This window comes from Xenopus laevis, chromosome 5S (genome assembly GCF_017654675.1).
Source record: "Xenopus laevis strain J_2021 chromosome 5S, Xenopus_laevis_v10.1, whole genome shotgun sequence".
In the NCBI taxonomy this organism is placed as follows: Eukaryota; Metazoa; Chordata; class Amphibia; order Anura; family Pipidae; genus Xenopus; species Xenopus laevis.
This window is the reverse complement of record NC_054380.1, coordinates 139655020-139671140: the sequence shown is the minus strand read 5'-3', so window position 1 is coordinate 139671140 and position 16121 is coordinate 139655020. Positions and strand designations below refer to the sequence as shown.

General features: G+C 41.7%; 1 protein-coding gene across 1 annotated transcript in view; it reads left to right on the top strand.

The window, feature by feature from the left end:
* The window catches only part of chrna2.S (cholinergic receptor, nicotinic alpha 2 S homeolog), a 49912-nt gene that overhangs the window by 20783 nt on the left and 13008 nt on the right, over window positions 1-16121 (top strand). Inside the window, exons 3-5 of the mRNA XM_018266045.2 lie at window positions 10559-10710; window positions 11609-11653; window positions 14916-15025. Coding sequence (XP_018121534.1) covers window positions 10559-10710; window positions 11609-11653; window positions 14916-15025 — 307 coding nt within the window. The remainder of the gene's footprint in view (window positions 1-10558; window positions 10711-11608; window positions 11654-14915; window positions 15026-16121) is intronic.

The following is a 16121-nucleotide window of genomic DNA, read 5'->3' as shown; positions in this document are numbered from 1 at the left end:
CTATGTCTGAGCCTTCTATACTACTACAGTGTGGGCCATGTAACACTTGCTCTTCCACCTTTTACAATTATGTTGAACATATTCCCTTCTATTTTTTATTTACCATCTACTTTTAAACAAGGTATAGCCATCTACTGTATGTTTACTGCACAGTTATGTGACTCTATCAGTCATGTTTCGGTTGCTGGAACTGAGTGATATCATATTGATCATCCAGTGCCAAAAATGTAGGCTCATCCATGCTTACCCAGTCTCATCTACATGTTCCTTTCCCCTAACTAACTTACCTTTCACTGCTTCCTCCCCAAGTCTACTTAAATATCTACACCAGCCTCGTTGATGTGCAAGGAGTTCCCATTGTCTTCTCCAGTAGATGACCTCCAATTACAATCAGTTCTGTGCACCACTTTTAGAGTATTCTCCTCTTATCCTAACTGACCTCTCACTGTTTGCCTTGATTGCAGAGGAAAGTCATGATTTATACATTTCTATGGAATTCCAATTTGCCTCTACATCCTATTTAATACTCTCTGCGCCAATTGACCTTTAAATCATTAAAAACCTCTTGTTTCTTCCTTTTGTGACTCTCCCCACATATATTTTATTTTCTCTGTTCACTAAAGCCTAATCATTGTGACATGAATTTTTTATGAAACTGACTCGCTATCCTAATAGCCTTTAAAACTAAGAAATGTATTGGCATTAGGATAGTTTATGTATTTGGATATTTGACAAAGTGCTGCTGAGAAGCCAATCGGAAAGAGGATGCAAACATTTCGCAATAACATTTCAGGACTTGCATTCCATAACACATTCATTATAAGTCTTCTGTTTCTAGACTATATGGTGCATCAAGAAACCAGTATTTCTCACGGCCGTACCAAAGGATAGGTTGTGGTCAAAGAGTGACTGTTTGCTATTCAATGAAGGATCTCCCAGAAAATTCAGGCCTCTTATTTTGTTCAGAATGGAGAGGTCTATAGCATATATGTTTGCAGAGACAGAGGTAATATTTTGAGAGGGTGCATATATAGGAATATATCTAAAGGTATCATGAACTGCAGAAATAGTATCAGTAGCCCTTAAGCTATTACTGGTGTCCAGTTCCCGTAACTCTAACCCCAAGTTGAGTTTGGAGACTTTTGCATTCATGATCATGACTTTGGAATTCAGAACTAGGCATTGTGCCCGGTCTCTTGGAAAGGCAGTGGGAGAGAACAAGCAAGGGTAACAAGCTGAATCTGTCACAGCACATTAGGCTGGAGAACGCTGATGAAGACTGAAGCCAGTTCTTAAAAACATGGCACATTCTCAGCAAAGAGTCCAGTTGGACGGAACAATATTATTCAGCTTTGGTTAATCTTTGTCAAGGGCAATTCATTTACCATCAGGTATGCTGGAAGCCAGGCTATAGCATATTCTAGTGAAAAATAGAAAATATAGAAATAGGTTTTGTAAATTAGTAGAGTTATTAAACTACCGTGCAAAGCAATGAGACACTATCAAGAATAAATAACAAGACTAATTGCAATGCTGCTAAACATCATTCCTCCAATGTTTTGTAACCTCCCCACAACGTTCCCTACCCTTGTCCATGGACTCCTATTTCTTCCTTTGCCAAACTCAACCTGTGGATCCTTCTCTTTGTTTTGTACATTGATTTTTTGGCATTCAAAGAAAAACTTTTTTTTTTAAAAAAAAGCCTTTTTTTTAATACCTCTTAAAAAATGTGATTCATGGACTTCTCCAAAACAATATTTTCTTATCTTCATCTGCTAATACACCATGTCAGACAGTTCATGATGCATCAGCAGATGAGGCACATCTCCTCTTCCTGTGCTCACTAACACTCACCGTCCTTTAAGCCTATGATTCAGTTGGGTGAAGAGCATAACCAATGGGCCCAAGTTTGGCCACCTTAAGCCTTTCCCTGTAAGGCAAACATACAGTTTAATCAGTCCTATGCTTCAAAACTAAGGAAGTAAACTGAACCAGCAAACACAAAAGCTGGTTGAAGACCTTCAGAAACATATCCCTCCATAATGCAAGGTTTGCAGGAGATTTGACAGTGTTAGATCAGTCTTTGAGGATTAGAAGAATAACACATTTGTTCAAGGAAGCTAGCTGCTTTTTATCTTAAAAACAATTGGTAAAAAAACATAAATCCTTTAAAATGTCTCAAAATTGCACATAAAATTCAATGGGTATCCCATATAGCCTAGGAACTTTGTTTCATTTAAAACTGTGGATAGTGTCATAGAATTAGATGTCTGTGATAAAATCATCAAGGATATCCGAATATAAGTCAAGAGTAAAGTCATTAAAGGCATCTTCCATGAAATCACAATTCATTTTCTTAGTGTCATACATTTTTGATAAAATGTAGACAACATATTTCTGGACAAGTTTATACTGAATAGATGTAGAGCAAGGGTAAGAAGTATGGCAAGAACAATGCAAGGGTTTTAGAACAAGCAACTCCAACCAAAGTGCAGTCCTCTGTAATGGTAGTAAGGATGTCTCCCATATTCCTGATTTGCTTTCAGTCAACCATTGCTGCATCAATATGGCCCATCTGACTGGGTTGTACTTAATGGCTTCAGCATAAGAGCCCAAGTGATTAGTAAGGACCCCACCACTTCAGAGATGCAGAGAAAAATATACAGAGCCATTATCGTAATCTTGCCCTCGCATATCTTAAATGTCAGCACCGAGGTCTTCTAGAATTTGAAAGAGGACATCGGTCATTCCAGATCCTGTGGTGACATCTACTTCAGTCAGTCCAAAAAAGTGTTTTTATATTGAAATTGACCCTGCTGTCATATGTTTCTTTTACTCTGACAAAGCTCACCATAAAAGTTTATTCTTTTTATGTTTCATGTCAGGGGTACTGTCCAGAAAGACCAAGGACTTCTTCTCTAATTGAAGCATCTTTAAAGACATTATCTTAGTTTATATTAGTGAGTTTCATTTTATATTGAAAATATTTTCCAAAATTCAAACCTACTCATTGCCTCCACACATTTAAAGAGGGTGCTCGTTTGGTACAAAGAACTTTGACTTTGCATGAAGGCCTGATTTTAAATGACCAGGGTTCTACCAAGCAAGACCAAATTACTGCATTTAAAACATTTTCTTTGGTGTTGAGTTTCAATGTCCTTGATACAGTTTTATAGTCTTGTCTCAAGTTCTTTCCATTTCCTAAATGCTGGTATTCTGCCTTGTCATGACTGGCCCAGTTTCTGGAATGGTTCCTCCAAACACTTTCAATGCAATGGAATAGAAGATGTTCTCATGAGTGATTCTCCTCCTGCTGCCTCCACACTCTGTAGTTGAACACAATGATGCTGGTGACAAAGGCTTTGTTTGCTTGAAACTTTGTGCAAGAACAATCCTATCATAGAACACATGGGCAGCTAGAGTCAGTTTTTGGAAGTTGGAGGAGGTGCATGGTGGTGCAAGTTAGGGGAAATGAATTATGATGGTGTTTCTGTTGCATCAGAGCAAGTGGTTAAGTGTAGTGTTATCATTTTTTGCATTCTGTCATAGGGAAACTGTTCTATTGCTATAAATAGAGGGTAAATTAACACAGGAATTAAAAAGCCAGGATAAATAGCTGAGTTATTTGAAGGTGCGGAAATGCTGGATAATTAGTGGAGATTGGGTTGCTCTGAAGATCCATCGACAAGGAGCATTAAAGAGAGAGTATACCTTGCCAGTAGATCTTATCTTCCTCTTGTCCTCTCTAAGGACATAGCTTATTGTTCTGTATATTTTATACACTATGCACTAGTGAAGTCACTGAATTAAACTTTAGATATGCCTATATGGTGTCCCCCGAATGCCTTCTGGTTTCCCAGGAGTTAGAGCTGGACAGGTTATTCCTTTTAGTTAAGTTGTCAACCACAATCATGTTTTTGGACTATAATATTTCTATGAAGGCTTTTTTTCTGTCAGGGGACAAGTGGGTGTTTAGGTCAAGTTCTGTTAGTAGTCGAGTTGATACCAGAATGTCTGATGACCTGAGTGAATGGGAAATATGGTCCGCGGTGAGGTGCCTGAACCAGTAAAGGAGACAGTAGGGGGACCCTGAATTAGTTGAAGTTAGCACAAAGGTACAGTACATATGGTGTAGTCTTGATGCCCAAGAAGAGGTGTTGAGGCCGTTAGAGTCCTGATAGGAGAAGCGACCGTTAGGCAACAGCTACATTTAATGCCTTCATTTAGATGGATCTGCTGCTCACATTTAAGGTCTTATTGTGACACTCCCCCTTGGAACACAGTCCAACATGTTTTTTTTAATATAGATCTAAATGCTCAAAAGTGTAATTGAATTCCAAATGTAAGCCTTCCTTTCCCCAACTTTTATCAGCTTCAGAACTGCTGCTACAGAGACACAAATGGCTTTAATCATTTCAGAGACGTTCCCTCAGTGCTTTTTAGCAGATTGCCATGATGTTCCGGGCCTGGGTCATTACATTTAAATTATTTATATATCAGCATTGCTTAGATTGGGGCTTTGCCGTGCACGATTGTGAAGCCAAAAATGCCTTCTGTTTGCGATTAATGGGATTATGTCCGGTACAGAAAGGCAGCGCAATAAGCAATTTTCTCATCTTAGATTAGCCTGTCTATGGGAAACAGCCTACGAGATCAGACAGTCACTTTTGCTTCTGAGCTATCGTCATCATTTATTTATATAGCGCCGACAAGATACGCAGTGCTTTACCTTAGTTATAACAAACATGGAATTAATGGAGGATAACAAACAAGGGATACAGAATACAATAGGATTAGAGGGCCCTACAAATTAGAGTTTACAAAGTAAAGGTTAGGGTACAATTGAGACATTAGGATTTTAGAAAGAATTTGTGATTTTTGATACAGCAATGACTGATTAATTAAGGTACATTGAATAAGCTTCTTTAAACAGTTGGGTCTTTAAGAAGCGCTTGAAAGTTTGGAAAGAAGGAGAAAGTCTGACAGCTTGTGGCAGAGAGTTCCAGAGAAAAGCAGAGGCCCGAGAGAAGTCTTGTAGATGAGAATGGGCAGAAGTGATGAGAGAGAAGTCTTGTAGATGAGAATGGGCAGAAGTGATGAGAGAGAAGTCTTGTAGATGAGAATGGGCAGAAGTGACCAGAGAAGTGAGGGAAGATCAGAAGCAGAGCGTAGGTTTTGTGAAGGAGAGTATTTTGAGATCAGAGATGAAATATAGGGAGGGGTTTCACTATTAAGGGCCTTGAAAGTGAGTGTTAGTAATTTGAATTTGATTCTAGAAGAGATTGGGAGCCAGTGAAGGGACATACATATGGGAGCAGCTGATGTTGAGCGGTGAGATAGATGAATGAGTCTAGCGGCCGCGTTTAGACCAGATTGGAGTTGTAAAAGGTGACTTGTTGGAATACCTGTGAGGAGTAAGTTGCAGTAATCAAGGCGGGAGATGATGAGAGACTGAATCAGTGTTTTAATTGATTCTGAACTGAGATAGGGTCGTATTTGGGCAATGTTGTGCAGCTGAATACGACAAGATTTTGCAAGTGTTTGAATGTGTGGTGAAACAGACAGATGTGAGTCTAGGATAACCCGTAGGCAGCGTGTCTGTGTGGTGGAATGAAAGGTGGTGTTGTTTACGGTGAGTGATATCTGAGGGAATATACAAGAATGGAGGAAGCTGAGGCGCAGAACTTCATGTTCCGGGCTCCCATGCCCTTTGTCAAGTGTACAATCACGAAACCTACAACCAAGTTAAATCACTTAACCAATTATCCATAGTCCCACCTCTCTGTGTCCATATGTGCATTATTAAATCCAAAAAAGTGTTCTAAAGTTCATTCCTGGGTAATTGCTCGAAGGCCTAGATTTAGGTGCTTTATTCAGAGCCTTAACCCAAAAGAACAAATCATTAGGCCACACATTAAGGAACTACCCCACATTAAATCAAGGGGGTCTACCCTAGAATCACTTAAAAGTGGCATATTACACAATAAGATAAATAGAGCATAACCTTTGTGTTGCTTTCATATTTTAAATATAACAGCATTATCTGTAAATGGAAAAAGACACATTTAATTTCAAATGAACCCAATGCAAAGTATCCTATTTCAGATAAGAAGATAAACAACCTGTTTGGTGTCACATGTTGCAAAACATTTTAGGGCTATTTTATAGCCTTTGGTGGGTAGGTTAAGACAAATCTCCTTTAATTACACACAATTTAAACATGGTGCTCTACCACACTTAGGTTTGTGAGCCCTTTACCCTTTTTGCGTTCTGCAGGGCATAGCTCATCTCTCAATGTTCTTCTTCTTTTATAGATAAACATGGGGGGGACTGAAAAGCATTTGCTAAACTCTTTGTCACTCTGGATAATCGGCCAATACTGTTTGACTATATTTTCTTTTTTCTTACTGAAGATTCCATACTGACTTATGAGCACTGGACGTCTTATTTGGTTTTTGTTTTTATTGTCTGTTTTAGGGTCTCCCAGTAACTGTTCTCTGGGAATTTCTCATGTATCTTTGTTAAATGATGTCTATTATAGCCTTTTTCTAGAAACCTTTTTTCTAGTAACTCAGCTGCTACGTTAAACGTTTCCATACTAGAGGAAATCCTGAGAGGAATTGACCTTGTGGGATTGCTGTAATTATCCATGGATTGTGGAAACTACGTACATCCAAAATGTTGTTACGATCAGTAGGTTTACGGTATAAACCATTGGCTATTCTATCCTCTAATAAATCGAGCTTGATGTCCAAAGAGTTAATACTTTTGCCACCAATGTCATATGTAAATTTAACTGTGGGGTGCTGTTTATTGGCATGATTAACCATTTCAATTAAGTTATCAGGGGTGCCATCCGAAAGAATTAATATATCATCCACATAACGTATATATTTGATGATGTTTTTTTACATTTGTATGATAGGAAATACTTCTGTTCTAAGGCATACACAAATATATTGGCATATGAGAGGGCCACTGCTGCCCCCATTGACGTGCTTTGCTTTTGCCAGAAATTGCTGTTAAATCTAAAGTAATTTCTGTGATATCTGAGGGACAGGGGAAGATATTGGAGTAAATATAATGAGTTCTGTTTTTGAAAGGTTCTGTTTAAGGTGGTGCTGTTACATCCAGGAGGAGACAGTAGAGAGACAGTCTGTGACTTGGGAAAGGACAGAATTAGAAAGATCAGGAGTAGACAAGTAGAGTTGGGTGTCATCGGCATAAAGGTGATACTGAAGTCCAAACGACTGAATAAATGTTCCTAGTGAAGTTGTATAGAGCGAGAACAGCAGGGGGCCAAGAACAGAGCCTTGAGGAACTCCAACAGAGAGTGGGAAAGTAGTAGAAGTAGAGTTAAAGGAATGGTCAGACAAATAAGATGTAGACCATGAAAGAGCAGTGAATGCCAGCTGAGTATAGAATGTCAAGGAGGAGTGTGTGGTCAACTGTGGCAAAGGCTGCAGAGAGATCTAGAAGGATTAGAATGGAATAGTGACCTTTAGACTTTGCCAGTAGAAGATCATTGGTTACTTTGGTGAGTGCAGTTTCAGTTGAGTGTGTTGGGCGGAAACCAGATTGCAGGGGGCCAAAAAGGGAGTTGTGAGCGAGATGCTGGATCAGGCATTTGTAAACAAGCCTTACTAGTAATTTGGATGTGAATGGAAGAAGAGAAAACGGTTGATAGTTAGCAGGAGAGCTGGGGTCAAGGGAAGGTTTTTTGAGGATAGGAGTGATTAGTACTTGTTTGTATAATGATGGAAAGGTACCAGTAGAGAGTGAAAGATTAAATAGGTGGGTAAGTGCAGGAGAGAGTGTATCAGAGATTGGATAGAGGAGGCGAGAGGGTATGGGGTCAAGGGAGTAGGTTGTGGGTTTTGAGAAGGCTAGAAGTTTAATAACTTCATCTAGTGTTGCAGGGGTGAAGGAGTGCAAAGTGGATGTGAGTGGACTGGTGGTGAGTCTTAGATTGTTGTCAGACGATATGCTCAGTGTAATGAGATCGATTTTTTTCATTAAAGAAATGAGCAAGATCTTGGGCAGTTACATTAATGGGTGGAGGGGGCATAGGAGTGAGTTAAATGTGGCAGTCACTGTGGTTTAGAGGACAGAGTGGAGACGAAAAGTCCTGTTCTTTAGCTAATGATAGCGCTTGATTGTAGCAGGAGAGCATGAATTTGAAGTGGATGAAGTGAGGATCAGTTTGTGACTTTCTCCACCATCGTTCAGCTGATCTACTACTGAGGTACCGAGTTACACTAGTGTGCCAGGGTTGGGGTTTAGCTGGTCAGCTGTGACGGGTGATAGAAGGAGCAAGGGAGTCAAGAGCTGTTGATAGAGCATCATTGTAGAGAGAAGCTGCCCTATTGGGACAGGAAAGATTGTTAATGTGAGAGATGGATTGTGCTGATACTGTTGATAATTGTTGTGGATCAAAGGCGTTAAGTTTTCTGTACGTGTGGGTAGAGAGAGAGAGAGATGGTTGTGATGGCGCAGATGAAAGTGTTATCTGAAAGGAGAGTAGGTGATGGTCAGAAAGGGGGGTAAGTAGAGTTAGTAAGGTTGGATGGCGGCACGAGTGGCAGAATATGTGGGTAGGTGAGTCAGTGCACTGAGAGAGACCAAATGAAGCTGTTAGAGAGAGGAGTTTAGAGGTGGCAGGAGAAGCAGAGTTGTCAATGGGGATGTTGAAGTCCCCTAAAATGAGAGCAGGTGTCTCACTGGAGAGAAAGTATGGAAGTCAAGCAGCAAAGTGATCCAAGAAAGTAGAGTAGGGACCAGGGGGGCGATCTATGACAGCAACATGCAGGGAGATTGGAGAAAACAAACGTATGCTGTGGACTTCAAAAGAAGTGAAGGAGAGAGAAGTTGGTTTGGTTAGATTTTGAAACCTACATTTGGGGGAGAGAAGAAATCCTACGGCCATCCGGTCTAGGGGTGTGAGAAGCCTCCAGGGCAGCCGTGTCTGAGGGGGAGAGCCATGTTTCAGTCATAGCCAGAAGGTGAAGGGATTTAGATATAAAGAGATCATGGACTGCTTTGAGTTTATTGCAGATTGACCAGAGGTACATGAGAGAGGCAGAGAGGGTAAAGGCTTTATGTGAATAAGGTTTGCAGGATTAGAAGTGCGTAAAAGTCTGAGAGACTGGAAACATTGTCAGGTGAGGGGAGGAATGAGTGCGTGGGTTTGGGGAGATGTCCCCAGCTGTAAGTAACAGTAATAATGAAAGTGAGACACGGTGTGACCTAGATTTGACAGTGCGAGTATTGTATTGTTTAAGGGTAAGGCCATACTGGGCGTTTTGGGGAGATTTGGTCGCCTGGCGACTAATCGCCTCGTCTTTGCGCCGACCAATCTTGACTTCGGAAAACGAATCAACGCGTGTGATTAGCGCCGGCGCAGACTGAGGGAAGGCGTTTGGGGAGATTGGTTGCCGCAAAGACGAGGCGATTAGTCGCCAGGCGACCAAAACGTCCAGTGTGGCCTTACCCTAATGGGTTGAGAGGGGATAAGAGATTTAACAATACAAGACAGTGTGCTTAGATTGAGAGAGGGTGATGGGAGCAGTGAAGGAGTACACAGTAGATAACAGATACATTCTGAAGAATCCCATTGTATACTACAGAGCTTATCTGTTATCAGCTTTGTTTCCTGTGGCTTTTCTTCTTTTTCAGCTTTGAATGGCTGAAGTTCTTCTATCTCTGTCTCCTTTATTACTTTTCTTTGAATTGCTTCTCACGGGCAGATCCTCTGCACCAGGAAATATAATTCTGCCTCCAGCTCCCCAAGTTTCTCATGGAGGGATCTGATCTCCTGATTTTTCTTAGGCCTGACCGTACTGTTCATCCTGGCATTTTCCTCCTTATTTGGACTTTGATGGACTTGGTCCCTTGCTTATTTTTATATGCCCTAGTGTAGGCAGCCATGATTGCTTGAAAGCCCCTTTCTCCTGGCTCCAATACAGACAAACTGAGGGTACCATTATCTGCTGGGCCTTTTTTGGACCCCCCCAATTCAAAACCCATAGGTGCCAGACCCAGATCTGCCTCACAGAGCAAGACCAGACTTGTTTTGCAGGAGGACATCTAGGGGCTAGTCAAGGTGTAGTAGCCCAAGCAGTGGTGTTCTTGTCTAGCCTCCTGCTTGAGTTACAGAATTTCAGCCTGAGAATGGAGATGGAGAGTGAGTCTGTGACTCAAGCAGTGGTTGGGACTAAAACACTCTGATGGCAGCTTGCAGGAGAAGAAAGACTTTTACCCTAGCAGTGGGGGGTGCTAAGAGTCTTTATCTAAAGCAGTGGATGGTTGAGAGCTCTGAGAAAGGGACAGGGGTAACTGAAAGTTCAGTCCAATGGCTCCATACAGAGCAATTACACGGGAGTCAATACGCTGACTATTATATCACATTAATGCTGATGACAGCAGAAAGGCAGGAGGCACCTTAAAGCCTTTAACCAAGTATTGGGTGATTTCTTAGCATCTCGTTTATAGCATGTTTGGTTACATCCAGCCCACTAACACAGATATGAGTCAACAGAGTGCATTGTCTTCTTCACAGTGTCGTGCATGGAGAGAACAAGAACGCACGCAGAGGAACGACTCTTCAAACGTCTGTTCACTGTCTACAACCGATGGTCCAGGCCCGTCCCAAATACCTCAGATGTCGTCATTGTCAAATTTGGCTTATCTATTGCCCAGCTGATAGACGTGGTAAGGGAACCAGCGCCTGTGAGTAGGATGCAGGGAGTTGCAGTTGCACAACAGCAGTCTGGGCATCATTGTTGCATATATTTATATCACATCACAGTTGTTCCACCTTATAACACCTTTTTGTTCTATTATAAGACTAGGGAGTCCTGGGATTCTGCACTGCTGGTTAAGATTCATGAAACACTAGAAACCAGCTCTCCTCCAGCTTCCATAATACCTGGCATGCTTCTTTACAGGTCTGGCTTCATTGTTTTGGGAGTCAGAACCAGCAGTGCAGACACTGCTTCCAATAGCGGTGACATTTACACATAACTATAGAACCAGTGATAATGGGGAATGAATGGATTTTGGGAATTGGGTTTCCATCCCCTTTAAAACTCACTTTGCACAAATCTGCTGATATAAATATTACAGCTCAGCAAAGCCGCACGTCTTCCATTGATCTGCTGTAAATATTAATGCCGGCGCCGCTGCCTTCAGCAATTTATTTATTATTGGCGCCTGCTGGATAATTACGGGGAGTTGCTGGGAATCCTCTTTCTCTGTACGTTTTGGAAGTCCGTTTGGATCTGATCCGCAGGGCTGCGGTGCCGGGAGTTGGTGCACATTTAAATTCTCCAGCAACTGATGGAACTTTCAGAGAAGCTGAAACAGCAAATTTCTTCTTTTCCCAGAGAATTTATGGGATTCCAGAACAAATGTGATTATTCTCTGGCCTTTGCTCTTTGTATAAGCGATGAGAGGCTGCACTGCCGACATGATCATGTGGGTGGGGGATTATAAGTGTTTAATGGGGCACCCGACTCTGGGTCCTTCATGGACTTGTTTAGAATTGATTTTTAGCTGCATCACAATATCTCTGCTTCTCTAAATATTCGTATTATTCTATTTGTAACAGGATGAAAAGAACCAAATGATGACAACAAATGTCTGGCTGAAACAGGTAATGTCCTCTCTTATTCTATTTCTCAGTCTTTCTGGGACAGAATGTTCTGTTATACAGATAGCTAGAATCTCAGCTGCCATAAAGCAGGACAGTACTGCTGCTTACAATGGGGATCAGATAGGATCTGTGCAGCCACTGGGACAGAATGTTCTGTTATACAGATAGCTAGAATCTCAGCTGCCATAAAGCAGGACAGGACTGTTGCTTACAATGGGGATCAGTTAGGATCTGTGCAGCCACTGGGACAGAATGTTCTGTTATACAGATAGCTAGAATCTCAGCTGCCATAAAGCAGGACAGGACTGCTGCTTACAATGGGGATCAGATCTGTGCAGCCACTGGGACAGAATGTTATGTTATACAGATAGCTAGAATCTAAGCTGCCATAAAGCAGGACAGGACTGTTGCTTACAATGGAGATCAGATAGGATCTGTGCAGTCACTGGGACAGAATGTTCTGTTATACAGATAGCTAGAATCTCAGCTGCCATAAAGCAGGACAGGACTGCTGCTTACAATGGGGATCAGATAGGATCTGTGCAGCCACTGGGACAGAATGTTCTGTTATACAGATAGCTAGAATCTCAGCTGCCATAAAGCAGGACAGGACTGCTGCTTACAATGGGGATCAGATAGGATCTGTGCAGCCACTGGGACAGAATGTTCTGTTATACAGATAGCTAGAATCTCAGCTGCCATAAAGCAGGACAGGACTGCTGCTTACAATGGGATCAGATAGGATCTGTGCAGCCACTGGGACAGAATGTTCTGTTATACAGATAGATAGAATCTCAGCTGCCATAAAGCAGGACAGGACTGCTGCTTACAATGGGGATCAGATCTGTGCAGCCACTGGGACAGAATGTTCTGTTATACAGATAGATAGAATCTCAGCTGCCATAAAGCAGGACAGTACTGCTGCTTACAATGGAGATCAGATAGGATCTGTGCAGTCACTGGGACAGAATGTTCTGTTATACAGATAGCTAGAATCTCAGCTGCCATAAAGCAGGACAGGACTGCTGCTTACAATGGGGATCAGATAGGATCTGTGCAGCCACTGGGACAGAATGTTCTGTTATACAGATAGCTAGAATCTCAGCTGCCATAAAGCAGGGCATGACTTTTGCTTACAATGGGGATCAGATAGGGATTTTTATTTAAAATAAAAAAACAATACAAAGCATAACAAAATCAAAGTATATCAAAATTGCATTATATTACAATATGTACATTATTTACAAAGAATTTGACCAAGAGAAATCAAAGTTCAACCAATTTTTTTCATTCAAGCTTTTTTTCTGAATCTCATTGACTTTAATAAACACAATTTCCCTTAAGATTTTCCTTATTGTTTGGTCTATTGATTGATTGTCTTTCCCAAAGGTTTTCATACATCGGATAGACCACAGATGATATCGAATGACTGACAGTATAATAAATAAAGTCTCTTGGTTATAGTGGTGCTTCCTATGAATGATCCCATAGGCTCTTTCTGCATAGTCATTAGCATATATATTATAAATACCCATCACCTTCAGTACACCCTCATATAAACTGTTTGACACCGAACAATCCACCAAAAAGTGCTCTTGACTCTCCTCCACCCCACACCCCCAGGGACACTCTTTTCTTACATGACTCAGATATTTCATGTTGCCCCGCACATACAACTTGCCCTGCAGTGTCAGCCAGGAGTTATCAAACAGTTTTGGGGGGAGTCTCACGCTGTTTAAATATTTTAGTATCTCCTCCAGGGTTTTGCTGGTACAGTCTCTTATAGCCAGTGGGACAGTAAAGAAGGAGGTTAGTACCCTGGCATAGATTTGCTTCCTTGGGGTTGATGTTATTTCTGCTGCCCCAATGTCCCACCTCTTTATCAGTTTAAGGGCATGGGCAATGTGTGGTGGGAAATAGCTCTGTTTTACACGGACCTCTTTCGCCCTACCGCCCTGCAGCCAGTCCACGATAAAAGACGATGCCCAAGACCTGATACAACTTTCCCACAGGGAGCTTGTTCCTTGAGTCAGACCCCCAAAGTTAAACTTTAGGAACATGACACCAAAGAAGGTCACAGGACAGACCATCCCCAAACCTCCCTCTTTCCTCTGCAGGAACGTTACCCCTCTTTTGACTGGGTTTAGCCTATTCCCCCAGATCATCTGGAAGAATAAGCTATAGACTCGAGCATAGAAAGATTCTGGCAAAGGGAACACACAGGACACATACAAGAACAACGGGATCAGAAAAGTCTTGATAAGGTTAACTCTTTCCCTATAGGTCAGCTTCCATCCTTTCTAACGCTGAACTTTTGCCAAACCGTTATCCAACTTCTCTTCCCAATTAAGCCTGACATTATCTTCCCTCCCAAATTTAACCCCTAGTATTTTAACTTGAGAGGCTGCAACAGGGAAAGTTCTTAACTCAAAACTGGGCTCATCCTCCAGACTTTTCACTATTAACCATAGACCCTGAGGCCTCTGAGTAACTTCTGATGCAACAGGAGACTCTCTCCACCTCTTCAGGCTTTAAGATAACCACTGTCACATCATCCGCGTAGGCCACCAACCTCAGGCGCTGACCACTGGGTGCACAGATACCCTCCAAGTTACCTTCCTGCAGCGACTTAATAAAGGGATCTAATGCAAACGCATACAGCAAAGGACTCAGAGGGCACCCCTGTCTTACTCCTGCCCCAACCTGGAAGTGTTCTAGCTATCTGTGTTTCCTGGGTGCTCCTGCAGGATTATCTAGGCAATCAGTGTAGTTCTCCCGTGCACCCTGAAATGACTTCTCCAGTCTGTAGATTGTTTCCCAGGTATAATAATAAGGAATAATGAGGCTCTGTCTTTAAGTCCATGATTACATTGATCTGTAGTGAGACCCAGGCTCCGATGACAGATGGGAAATTGGAAAATACATTATATGATTTAGAGGCTCTACTGGAGGCTCAGTAAGTTCAGCAGGTGCAACTGTCATACTGTATATCCCTTTGCTCCAATGTGGAAAGCAGAACCCTATAAAGAATATACTAAGGTGTAATTATTGCATTCTCAATGCACCAACTTCAACCAACTTGTGCAGTGAGATTGATATCCCCATGCCAAATGCCTATTAATAATATGCTGGGCCCCATCAGAGCACCATGGGCATCACAGTTAGACCTTTTCCAGTAACTGCAGCCCCCCACACATCTCTATCTTCAGCTTATGCATTTATCCACTTCATCTCATTTCTCTGCATTTTCTTTTCCTTCCAGGAGTGGAATGATTACAAACTGCGGTGGAACCCGGACGACTATGACAATGTCACCTCAATCCGAGTTCCTTCGGAGATGATCTGGATTCCTGACATTGTACTGTATAATAAGTAAGTCTCTAATGCAACACATGCAATGACTTAAACCTTATCACGTTGTAAGGATCTTTTGGTCTCCAGTTACCCCTATATGGTTCACACTGTGCAGATCTAAGGTTTTACACTTCTGACCCCTCACAAGGATGAGCTTTTGACACACAATGGAAGATGTTGTCCACTAGCCAGGATGGTCAAAAATCTCCCAGATGGGTTCTAGTGGTTCCCTAACCAATTAATAAAGCATTTCTTGACATAAATAGTAGAAATCTCTTGTGCCACGGTAGGGCACCATTTAGCAGACTACCAGAGGAACACACATTTACCCTAAGTCTACACACTTGAGTCCATAGATTGCTCAACTAGGATACTAATACCCACTTCTCGCACTACTCAGTGAAGATAGCATCATCATTTCATGCCCACAGGGAATATGACACATGTATGGTGTTGCCCTCCATTAACCAGTCAACAATCAAACAGCTTTGATCCCTAGATACAGTATATGTCTCCCACTAAGGACTTGCTATGGTCAAAGTACTGTTCATGCTCATCATTTTGTGGCACCTACAGTATATCATTCCTCAGAAGTAGTTGAAGTAGGGCCTCTGGGTAAATAGGAGCTGAAGAAGACTCTATGGATGAACTCCATGGATGTTACTTTCAAATTTCTTTCTACCTTTTGGGGCCTTGCACACCAAGCTCTGGGACCTAGAAAGGTTGACAGTCATCTTCTACCCCAGTGAAAAGCTACCCTATCTGTCCCATTCTCTCGAAAGGGATGCATGTCCTCTACAAGTCCTATAACCATATGAAATATGTCTGTTCATATTAGGATTGTTACGATAGATAGATAGATAGATAGATAGAGTCAGGAATAATGAAATAATCAGGCTCCATGACTCCATAAAAGTCTTGCTTGAGTCAAACTCCATCCCTTCTTTTCTATAGCTTTGCACCGTTTTCAGCATCAAGAAAATGGCTAACTGGTCTTCCTTATCACTTCTCTGTTAAAAATGTGATCTCTGTACTGGTTTCATCAGTCTTAACTGTCAGTTTAGAAGTTTAATGAATTCTTTGCACAATAGAGCCGTCATTGTAGCTGTCACTA